Raw genomic sequence first — 12,031 nt, forward strand, 5'->3', positions numbered from 1 at the left:
ATATATGTGTACTTAGAATGAGATCCGTTGTTGTAAGCTCATCCAGAACCCTTGGGGTTCAGATGCCCTCTCCAATATCCTGCTGCCTATTAAGGAGCTTTCTGCGTGAGGATGGAGCTAGGATTATCATACAGTAACTAGCACCTGATAACACTACAGTCTTTAACTGACCTATGCAGCTCAACAGAAGGGTGCCTCAAGGCAGCAGAATAGCGGCCCTGCACAAGCAGCTTAGTACCGCTATTAACAGAACTACAACAGCCACGGGAATGGAACACAGCACTTACCAAACCACTTACCTAAAAACACAGATCTGAAGTAATGAAATAAAGTCACAAAACTATAAAGTAGTAAAATACATAATGATTATGCTTTATATAACAACCACTTCCTTTAGTCAATGTAGAATATTGTCTGGCCTTGTTTAGCCTCTACAACTAAACCCAGAGAGAGGTATTATCCACCTGAAATTTAAGTGTACCTGATCTGAACGAGCTAGGTCAGAAAGAAACAGCAGTCCCTTACCGAAGTCACGAAGAAATAGCCTTTCCAATAATTTGTGTTTAAATGCTTTTCTGACACTAACTGCTAATCTGTTCAAGTGATAAAAATATTACTGTATTATCATCCTTCTTAAAGTAAGTTTTAGATGAGCACAGAAAATAATTACACTTTAAACAGAAGCGCAGACAAAACTCTGTTTTCAGAAAGGAGCTCAAGAACAAACTCTTGGCAATTCACCATTCCATACAATTTTAACAACACATTGTATCTATACTTTTTATGCTAGGGAGCTGTGTATTTAGTCTTACTGCTATTTACATTGCAAAACTGTATAGAAACATAAAAAGAAATAACAAATCAGCAGAGATCACAACAAGCAACCGAGTATGCTTTTTTAATTTCAGAACAATTACAACAGCAAAAAAAAAAAAAAAAAAAAAGAAAAGAAAACTCACCAGCTTTGACATGTCCTGACAACCTTCAACAAGACAGTACTTTTGGTACGCCATGAGGTAAGAAAGTGACATTCCATCAATATACAGGCTGATGGACAATTTGCCCCATGGATTATCTGGTAGTTCCTACTTGCACAAGACAAAATAAGATTGTAACAGTAAAAGTGTGACTGAGGTTTTAAAAACAACGGCCAGAAAATTCAAACCTGTGGTTCCTATAGGTGCCATAACGATAGGTATGGTACGATACTTTTTGGACCATATAGTAACCATAGGTATCATTAACTGTAGGTACCGTTAGGTACCATTAAGGAGACAAAACCAGTAAGAATGGCTAGTAAGATTAATTACGACACAAATTGGAGTATGACTGCACGTATCTCCGGAACGGCAGTGATGACTACCCAGTCTAACACCGAAACATTCTCTCATGCTTGCTCCCTCAAAGTTAAACCCTCTTCTTTCACAATTTATCATCATAAACTAAATTACCTGAAATCACAAGTTTTCAGGAGACAGATATTCATGTTTCCCTATAGCATAATATATTAATTTAAGCAAGCCCATACCTATTTTCCCCCAATTTTAACCAGTTAAAATTGGATTCTGAAGAATTTCTAATGTAAGTGGCTTGTAGATTGCAAATTGGCCGATTCGGTGACACAGAATACAAACAATAGCAAAAAGCTTTAACACTTTTAAAGGACACATCTAAGGCCTGATATCTATGACAAAGGTAAAGTCAAAGGAGAAATAACTTCAGCCTTTGAGCCCCCTTCCCCCTCAAGGGCAGTATAAAGATTGAGGAGCAGATTAAACATTTTGTCCAGGAAATCTATTTATTGTTACACTACTTGATCTAGTATTCATAATGTAAGTTTAAAAAAAAAAAAAAGGCAAAAAGAAGAAGAAAAATGGCAAGACAGTAAGGATCATTCTTCATCTATGAAAGAATTAAGCTACCTGAACATGTATTTCAACCTCTTCATCAGTAAGTAGCTCTTGAAGGAGATCTATTGCATCCTGCTGCCAAAAATTTCCAATCTATTTGGTGAGAGGAAAAGACAAACCCCCAAAACAGTAAGATGCTAACAAGGAATACTCTTTTATTCTTAAAACTGTAAGATGAAAATATGTGCTTGTCATTGAAAAATTTAACACTGAAAACACACATCACTAATTTGATTTGTCTACAGCAAACAATCCACGATTTGGTACATTGGACCTTACTGTTTGACAAAGCTGATTAGCAATTCTTAAATTTGAAGACATTGAGAAAGAGGTGCTACTTGCCAAGCCTAACTATTACTATATACATAATCATGCGTACAATTACATGAAAACATAAACCAAACATACAGAATTACACTTGAAGATAACAGAGAGCAGAAAACACACGATACTTCAAATGTTTTCCTTGCAATATCTGTCTCCCAACCTGTAGGCCCGTAATCCCATCTTTCTTAACCGATCAACTACAGTGGTTATAGCAACAAGTAACAATTTTCCTTAAAATAATCTAGCAGTTTTGTTAACTTAAATTCAAACTGGCATTTTTTTAATGTAAGTAAGGTGTGATAAAACGTGAAGATGCTACTTAGGTATCAACTACTTACTGAGATTATTAGCAATAAACTCTAAAACAATTCAGGCGTATTAGTTGAACCTAACAGAGTGTTTCCTGCACAGCTGGAGGTCAGAATGATAGAAACACTTTTGTAGGACATCAAGATTTACATTTTTCTGGGCATTTTGTATCAAGAAACACAGTCCACACGTCTTGTTGCTGCTACCGTAAAAGCAGCAGTCACTTCAGAACACCACCCTGCCAGCTAGTGCTGTGTCCTCGCTAACATTTCATTCTCAAGTAGTCTTTCTCCTGTTTTTGAAATACAGTCGCTTCATAAAGCAATCTGGCATTTTCTGCCTAAAGACTGCTTTGCTGAAATGATCCTGATCAGCTATTGTCTGAGTTCTCATAGATTTGTCTGCAAACACAAGCAAAAATACCAGGAAATACCCACAAATAACTCTCAACCTTTATAAGACTAAAAAGCGTATCAGTTTGAAAACTACTAGAAAGACTTCACGTTTAGCGTTACTCACTGGTACTGTCTTGTAGAGCTGACATGGTATGCAAAATGGAGGAATATCAGTATATAGGGCAGTTGGATACAGATGACACTGGGGGATTTTCTCAATAGAACCGCGGTCTATGTACTGCACCTACATGAAAAAATGGTTTCCAAAAATAATTCCTTTTTTTTTTTTTTTTTTTAAATCAAGTTTTTCATAGAAAGGGTTCATTTACAGAATTGATTTTTCTGGAGAAATAAAATGGTTTGCTGCTATGTATGAGATATGACAAAGCAGAAATGAGGAGGGAATTAAAGAATTGGTACGGATTAGAAGTCCAGCCTCTGAACTTACCCTCCAAAAGATCCTACCTTATGCGCAAAAAGCTACAGTAGTTTAACACTAATATGTGAAGGAAATACTGATTTTGTGAACGGGGGAGTGTCAGACTTAGAAACTTGCATTCAGAGAGCACAACCAGACTCAAGAGGTTAGGTAAGACTACCTGCTAATAAAAAAAAAAGTTGTTTTTTGTACCTGAGCAGCAGAAAGAGCTAAAACAGATAATGACTGCTTATAGGGTAGTGGTGGTGGTGGTGGTGGAGGGGGTGGGGGGAAGCTAAACCAAAATACTTTCAAGGCATTCCACATATGATCACAATGAAAGTTTTTTTTTTTTTTTTTCAAAAGGGATTACTTAGAGGTGATCAAGAGTGTTTGTTTTTTCTATTTAGGATCATTTATCATCAACAGAAGAACTACAGAAAAATTATGACAAATGAAATAGGCAGACAGAATTCCCCTTTAAAATAAATGTAAAATCAGAACAGAAAATGATTATAGTTTTAAGCAGAATGAGTATCTGGACAGTCAGGTCATTCATATGACAAAAGGAATGATCACAATTTTTTTTTTAAACACATACAGGTGCACACATGCATGCATGCACACATACATATATGCAAGATCTATAATCAAACTTACCTGGAGTGTACCACCACCAAGTTCTGTAACTTTACCTCGATACCACATGGTATCTGACCCTCTTATAACACAAGCCTCTCCCTTCTTCCAACAGTAGGGTTCCAGAAGACCAAGGCATTTGAAGTTACATTGTATTTCAGTCATCAATTTGTTGAGCTCATTTGCTGAAAAAGAGTTTTGTAAGTGTAAATTTAAAACAGTCTAAAACATACTAGCGCAAATTTTAATCACCTGAAGGACAGCAGACTCGGATGAAGATATGTATAATGATAAAAGTACTTGGGCCACTCCAACAAACGTTTCTCAACACTGGTGCGATTAGGTTGGTTCGACTCCTAGTATTAGCAAACAAGTTATTACTTGAACAAGAATTTAGTTGTATAGGCAATAGTGAAGCCATCGGTAATTCTGGATTTGAATCTCTGAAAAGAAGGATCTAAAAGTTTTGCAACTGACATCTTGACAGCAGTAATGCACGAGTCTCTGACAACAGCAGCCATCACCAAGACAACAGATGCCCAAAGACAGCCACGAGGCAACACAAGACAGGTTTCCAGAAAACCTTCTTCTGATATGGGTATAGGCTACAGCAACTACCACAAGAGCAATACAGTCTTGGGTGGGAGGGATTACTGTATTTTTTTCAAATCTTTATGATATGATTTAATAGTTAGATATATTTATAGAGTAGAGTGAAAGAAAGATTGCTTTCATAGCAAAACGTTCTTCTGCAGCACAATGCATTATCAAGGTACAGAAGACGTGGCATCTGTCAGATGAAACTGTGCTCTTTTCGAACATTTTGAAATAGAAAATGTAAAGACATACAAAATCTATTATACTAAAAAAGAAAACTAGGCACTGAGCTCACACTGAAGACAGAAAAAAAAAGTGATACTCAAGAACTAACCTAGCTTTTGAGAATGCATAAGATGTATGATGATTATAACTAAAACGTATCACAATCTCAACACTACAAAATAAAGCACTTGCTGCTCTACCCAATACTGCTCAGAAAAGCAAGGCAAGTAACTTGCTTGCCTGAGTGTTTTGGGTTTCCTGATTTATTGTTGGGAGTGGATGGACAGAACAGTTTATTTTGATCTTTTTAAAAGCAAGTCATCACCTTGTGGGGATTTTTTTTTTCTTTTTTCCAAAAGCCGTTGAATTTCTACATAGTTGGACAAAAGCAAGCAGACAAAAAGCATGCGCACGCACACACATACACACAAGCCAAAGTCCTCAGCATATCTAAAGAACAGCACTCCCAAACAGGAATCTTAGAGAAGAATGTTTTGACATTACCACAGTTATTGGATTCATAAACACAGATATGTTTCCTTTATGAAATCTTACCTAATGACACTGGTATCACATAAATAGTTCCATCATGTCCAACACAACTTACTACAGCTTGAAAAATTTTCATTCCAGGTATAACAGGAGGTTTATATACTTCATCCACTCCTGCCTGAAGCAGTGGTTTCTCTGTGTTGTTTGATTCATGCTCTCTCTCAGAAACGGTGACGTCCTTCTCTGGAGCAGGACTGTTTAGTGAACATGAAGTTTCTGAATTACAATCATCTGATTGCGAGTTCTCTTGTTCTAAAGGTACTTTGAGAGGTTCCTTGGGGACTGGGCCAGCTGCATCAGCTTTATCAGTTCTAGCAGATTCAATCAAATCATATCAACTTATCAAAAGATGAACAACTTGAAAAGTGGAAAAGAAGAAAGTAACAAGTAAAAAGAAAAAAACAACAAACCACAGAGACGGCAAATGGTTGTTAAAATACTGTCAGACATCTCATGCACTGACTTAAAGAACTGAAACATGCAATGAATACAATATTTTACTCAAGTAAGTCCACTTAAAATGGTGTTTTGTTTCTATGTATGCTGTAGAGGACAACTCAAGTTTTCCTTTTACTTATCAGCTTACCACAATTTGAATCTGAGTCTGAAAGAATATAAAAGTGTCCGAACCTTCTGTTTCTAAAAGCCAAACCCTTTTTAATAAGATGTTCTGAAATATCAATGAATTGTCCTGCTTCATCTTTGCAAAGAATTTTCACAGGCAACGGACAAACCACATCACTTTCCTGGTAAAAAAATCAGAGCCATACAACATGTTACAATACACATTTTCTCTGAACTACTGGCATATTTTTCGCTTTATTTGTACTGACTATAAATAAGACTCTGTTGAACAACTTATGTCAGATCAGAAGATGCAAAATTTACTTAATTTGTATTACAGTTCCCATCATCTAACCAACTGTTCTAAATATGACATGGGGAAAACAAACAAACAAACAAAAAAAAACGACCGGACTAAAACCTTGCTTCTTCCCTTAGCTGTTCTCTTTGAAAGAACTGCTAAATACTTGTTTTCCTCTACCAGGAACATTAAATCCACTCATAGGTAACCTTGCTCATCAGCGCTTTTATTTCCAGACACACTGTAAAACATCATGATGTAGCAGCTGCAAACAAATACTGAACAAATCACATCCTCATAATAATTAAGTTTTGTTTACTGATGGAAGAAGTCTATCATAAATGATGTTCTTACAGCACTGGACCTAAAACGGACCTGTTATTTCAGTTTCTGAGGCTTGAAAACTAGTACAGTAGCTGCTGACGTTAATTCTCACCAAGAACGTTAGCATCTTGCTGAAAAGCTCATCTGTCCATAAGAGATATCACCACCCAGGGAACCCAAGTATTTTGAAACTATGCTTCAGTAACTAGGTATATGCCAGATTTTCTTTTCACATTGTGTAGCCAAGCTCTAATGCTCCAACGAGTAACAAAAATCAAGTAGAAAAAAAAGAAAGCATTTTTTCCATTATAGCAAACAGCAACCTGAAGTTCCATTCATATCGTTTGAAGAATGAAAGTATTTTGCAAAATTAAATTAATGGAAAAACAACCTAACAGAAATTTCATGAATACTGCAGTTTTTAATTACAAACCTGTATAATTATTTTTGCTTGTGCCCCAGTTAGGTAATAGGATACACATTCACACACTGTTGCTGTCCACTGCATGCTTCCACCTGTTGGTCTGACAGGAAACAAATTAAGATGTCCTTTAGCACAGGAGAACTGGGCTTTACTGACCATATTCTAAGCTTACATGGAAAACCTACCCTTTATTAAGGCTCCAATGTTTTTTGAAATTGCCTGTACTGCCAGTGAAAAAAGACAATCTGTATTACAGCTAACAGTAAAAAGAAATGGTTATTTGGCTCTGGATCGCTATGACAGGAAGAATTCACAAATATGAAAATAAACTTTCAAATTCTGGGAGGATCGTGAATTCTATAAGTAAGTTTTAAGAGAACCATGGAAAATCTTAGTTCACTTGCAAATTGGGCGTTCTATATTCATTTAGGGAACAGGTATTGTAACATGCTTGTTTTTCTTTCCAGTATAGACAGCACACAAACAAATACAACAGTCAACAGTTCTCTATCTCTTTTCTATAGTCTGGAAAAGAGAGACCTCCGCTTTATTTTCATGAGATCCAATTCATCTTAAGTTCCGTGTCAAAGAAAAAAGCATTCAGGGAAATCAGGAAATCCTATGCCATCTGTTCAGTGTTTTATAATTCATCCTACGCAAATTTTTTTCTTTCTGTTTCAAAGTTTGTGCTTTACTGGGACGTAGCGTAACCCTAGGAAAAAGCCTTTTCAAAAAATGACAGCTGTCACCCAATTTCTTCTTTACACAAAGAGCAAACCATATCTAGCTCTCAGGTCATCAGTGCTAACCCAAGAAAATAGTAAATTATGTCGATTACTAGGTTTCTGATACTGCTATTTCAATATAAGGGAAAGGCTACCTTATATCTACCAAGGAACATTCTATTGCTAATGTTCTCATTCTCTGCATATTTTCCTCAAGTTTTCTTAGACAGCTGACATCCACTGTTTTTACAGCTCCGGAATCATACAACATTACCTGTTACAGACAGGAAACACAATGAAACAAACAAAAAAAAAACCCTCTTAACATTATCTGCAATAAATGATATTCAATGCCTGCTTGAATAGATAAAACAAAATATAGACAAATATTATAGCAGCATTCATAATGGAGTGAAGTTAGCAAGTGAATGTCACGCAAAGATTGCCACCAGCCTCTGCACTGAAGTACTTCATACAACACAAATGACAACCACAGAGTACTGAGAGGCTGAAACACACAAAATGTGTTCAGAGAGGGTTAAACAAATTCACAGAGAATAAGTTTGCCAGGTTACCAAACAGGACAGTAGAGTTGTACCTTCAAGTCCGAAATGTCACAACTCTCACTGCTGGAAACTGGGCAACTATGGAAGAAGAAAGTCACTCTGTATCTGCCTTCATATTATAAGCTTTCCCTAAGCATCTACTATAGATGCTATTGAAAACAGACTACTGGGATTAATGGATCTTTGTCTGACCCAGTAGAGTAGCTTCTTGTGCAACAGGAAGAAGAATGAACCAGCAGAACTGCTGGCCTGAAAAGCCAAATCCAAGCCCTCTTCAGTCAGGTAAGATTAGCACCGATGTTTACACTCCTTGCAATCATGACACTGACATTATCTAAAAATATCGCTTTTCTCAAGTACGTGAGCACCTGGAACGGTAAGGGCAATAACATGGGCCCACTGTTCACTGAAAGAGAACCATAATACAGAAGGGCATATTTGGGATCCCAAAAGCTCAGTTGGAAACATCTTGACTCCTATTAAGATAACTACTTTAAGAAAACAAACAAAACCAAACAATAACAACAATCACCACCACCACCTAAATACTTCACTAGGCACTTTTACTGCTGGCGGTACTAAGAATCTCCTTCCCCTTCATGGACACACATGCCAGTCCTCCCCTGCAAAATAACTAACCCTGCCCAATAAGCTGCCCAAAGAGGAAAGAAGAAAAAAAAGAAAAAAAAAAAGAAAGGAAAAGAAATTCAAGCAAAAGCTTCAAGAAACTGTTTCAAAAGGTAGGCCACTAAAAACATAGCAGGAAACGCAGACAAAGACCTAGCTTACTATGCACAAAGTAAAAGAACACCAAAGGAAACAACGAAGCTTTGCTAAGAAATCAGATGGCAGCAAAGTGACAAAATTCCTAAGGTGATGTCCAACAGACAAGAAAATGCTATCTAAGGAGAGCTGGATGTAAAAAGCACAGGAAAATAACATATATGACTGACAACGCAATAGCTGATGTGCACCTACTGGAGTGTACATTTGGAACTTAATAATAGTGACACCTTCTGCAGTTCTCCTTGTAGGACTGTGCACGCATCTAAGCGGCTATTTGAAAAAAGAAACTTCTTTTCCCCTACGTTGGTTATGTTGGTGCATATAAATTTGCAAACCCAGAAACGCTGAAACAGCTTTTTTCCCCACTTCCTAAACAGTAACAGATATCCTAGCCTGAATTGCTACTATTATTTCATCTATGTCTATACTAGAGCTTTGTCGAACTATACCATGAACAACAACAATCTCTTTCAAACCTTTAAGGCCTGAAAGAAATTTAAGCACAGTCAAACAGAAATATAGGATCATTGAGGTTGGAAGGAACCTCTAGAGATCACCTAGTCCAACTTCCTTGCTCAAAGCAGGGTCAACTACAGTACGGGTTGCTCTGGGCTGTGTTCAGTCAGGTTTTGAGTATCGCCAAGGATGGAAACTACAACTTCTCTAAGCAATCCACTCACTACCAGCATTAAATCAACTTTACGGGAAAGAAGTTTTTATCTTGAAACACAGTTTCCTATATTTCAGTTTGTGCCTATTTGCCTCTTCTCCAGTCCCTGGGCACCACTGAGAACAGTCTGGCTCTGTTTTCTTTACTCCTTCCCATCATGTATTTATACACAATGGTAAGATCCCCACCTGAACCTTCTCTCCTCCAAGCTAAACAGTCCCAGCTCTAAGCCTCTCTTCCTATGACAGATGTGCCTGTCCCTTAGTCACCTTCAGGACTCTTTGTTGCTAAAGAGAAACAATCGTAATCAAGACGTGGATTACCTGTATGACTAAAAAGCCACTCTTACTTTTGAGTTAAGTAGTTATCTACTCATCAAATGCCTGTTCCCTATGCTCCTTTTCAAGTGAGTACAACAAAATGCACACTTAAAGCAGCACTGTGTGATAGATGTAACACTTTAGCCAGTAACTTATTTGGCACAGCGCATCAAAATCAGCTAGAGTTCAAGGAACAACGTTAACTAGAAGTGTTCCTGTGGTGGTGGACTTAGTTCAATCAACCCTCTCTCTCTCAGCAAGGATCATTAGGCTTGGCCAACTGCCAACTCGAGGATCATACTGCATCTGAAATCTGAGCCAAGCTGTTAGACTACAGCTTGGAAATCTGTGCCATGTTGCACTGTGTACTGTAAACACACACAAAGTCTATCTCGTGAGCCTTCCCGAACTATCAAGGGCCCTGCTAAATACATTTTGAGTTTTGTTAAGATAGTAGTATTCCTTACAGCAAGGTATAATGTAACTGAAAATAAACTCTGCACAAAAGTATAAGGCTATATGAGAAAACATTAACACAAAAACAGGAACTGAAGATTTGTGATTATTTTCTCGATGAATCTTTAAAAACTTTATAAATAAAAGTATGAATCTTCTTATGATAACGTTTACCTCTGCAGTTGTTTCAGAGACAATTCTGTTTATCTGACCTCTTTGCCACTGTTGCCAGTCTTGTACATAAGCAGCACAATGCATACCAGTTTCCCATTTCACAGACTCTGGCTGTGATTCTTCATAGACAGTAGCCATCTTCTCCTGTAATCTAACATTCAAAAATACATTTTTCCAATAGTGAGATTTTACCCAACGAGTAAAGGATTTATTTCGTTAATTACTGCTCAGCTGGCATACAGAAGATTTTAATAACTGTTTAATAGACACTTATTATTGTAGCCTTTCCTTATGGCACGTCAGAAATACATGAAATGGAGCTTCATAACAGATGCAATCCAATTAGAATTGCTGAATTAATCTGAGCGGCCCTGACTCTTCTGTGTGGCAGTATCTGACTGATACTCTTTATTATTTTCTCTTGACAATGTGAGAGAACGTGAGCCTCATTTAGCGCCCTGGCTAATTTAACGGGACTCCAGGTCAGTACATGCAAGGAAGTAAAAACCAAAGGAGAAATAAGAGGCAGAAAATAAGTAACTTGCACTAAACAATGATATTTATATTTGTCTCCAAGTAGTATTACTTAAAGTTTGTCTTTCAAGTACCAAAGGAAGGTTGGCATATTATATTCAGAAGTTGCTTTCAAGCTTGCCTAAGAGCGTATTAGAATCATGGAAAAAGAAATAAATTGACTAAAGTTCTGTGACTTAGGATGCTGGTATTATTTAATCAGACTTCAAACGAAGGAATGGAGAAGAGACTAACGAGCAGAAAGATTTAGTCTTACAGGACACCACAACGTAGTGCAAATCTGTCTTTTGTTCCTCTACTTCCCTCAAAGCAAGACAATTCAACAGAATTCAGAACAGTGCCCCGCTGCCAAATGCCATCTGAAACAGATTTTTCTAACCATATTTCTTCATCAATTTTTAGTAAGAGTGCCTTAACTCTAGACAAGTTCTTTGAATTAAAGTACCTTTTCAGTAAACTTTCTGATGACAGCCATTGTACAAAAATTTTGCTAGGGGACACAACATGACTAATTCTCACTTGTAGCTCTTTCTTCGAAAGTGATCTGAAATCCACTTCCTCCAGAAGTTCCAGGTTTACGGGATTTAAATTTTCCAGGGTTTCGGGAATTTCTTCTAGAGGAGCATCCCATATTTCACTGGGCCCTATAGCAGTACTTTCAATATATCTGTAAGGAATGTCAAATAATTAGGATTGAAAGTTTACATGTTATCAAAGTGAAAAGAAGTTCTATGATTGTTAATTCCAACATGATAGGGGAAGAAGGAAAAAGTGAAGCACAAGTAACCTGGGAAAGCAGAAAAAAATCCAAAAGT

The 12,031-nt window shown here is 37.1% G+C and overlaps 1 protein-coding gene across 1 annotated transcript in view; it reads right to left on the bottom strand.

The window, feature by feature from the left end:
- RNF17 (ring finger protein 17) overlaps positions 1 to 12,031 on the bottom strand; it is a 57,128-nt gene that overhangs the window by 9,429 nt on the left and 35,668 nt on the right. Inside the window, exons 23-32 of the mRNA XM_068930295.1 lie at positions 11,662 to 11,883; positions 10,683 to 10,833; positions 7,866 to 7,984; positions 6,995 to 7,085; positions 6,003 to 6,118; positions 5,376 to 5,683; positions 4,020 to 4,183; positions 3,066 to 3,185; positions 1,923 to 2,003; positions 960 to 1,085 (exon numbers count right to left, since the gene is read on the bottom strand). Of these exons, the coding sequence (XP_068786396.1) occupies positions 960 to 1,085; positions 1,923 to 2,003; positions 3,066 to 3,185; positions 4,020 to 4,183; positions 5,376 to 5,683; positions 6,003 to 6,118; positions 6,995 to 7,085; positions 7,866 to 7,984; positions 10,683 to 10,833; positions 11,662 to 11,883 (1,498 nt within the window). The remainder of the gene's footprint in view (positions 1 to 959; positions 1,086 to 1,922; positions 2,004 to 3,065; positions 3,186 to 4,019; positions 4,184 to 5,375; positions 5,684 to 6,002; positions 6,119 to 6,994; positions 7,086 to 7,865; positions 7,985 to 10,682; positions 10,834 to 11,661; positions 11,884 to 12,031) is intronic.

Source organism: Struthio camelus, chromosome 1 (genome assembly GCF_040807025.1).
Source record: "Struthio camelus isolate bStrCam1 chromosome 1, bStrCam1.hap1, whole genome shotgun sequence".
NCBI lineage: Eukaryota > Metazoa > Chordata > Aves > Struthioniformes > Struthionidae > Struthio > Struthio camelus.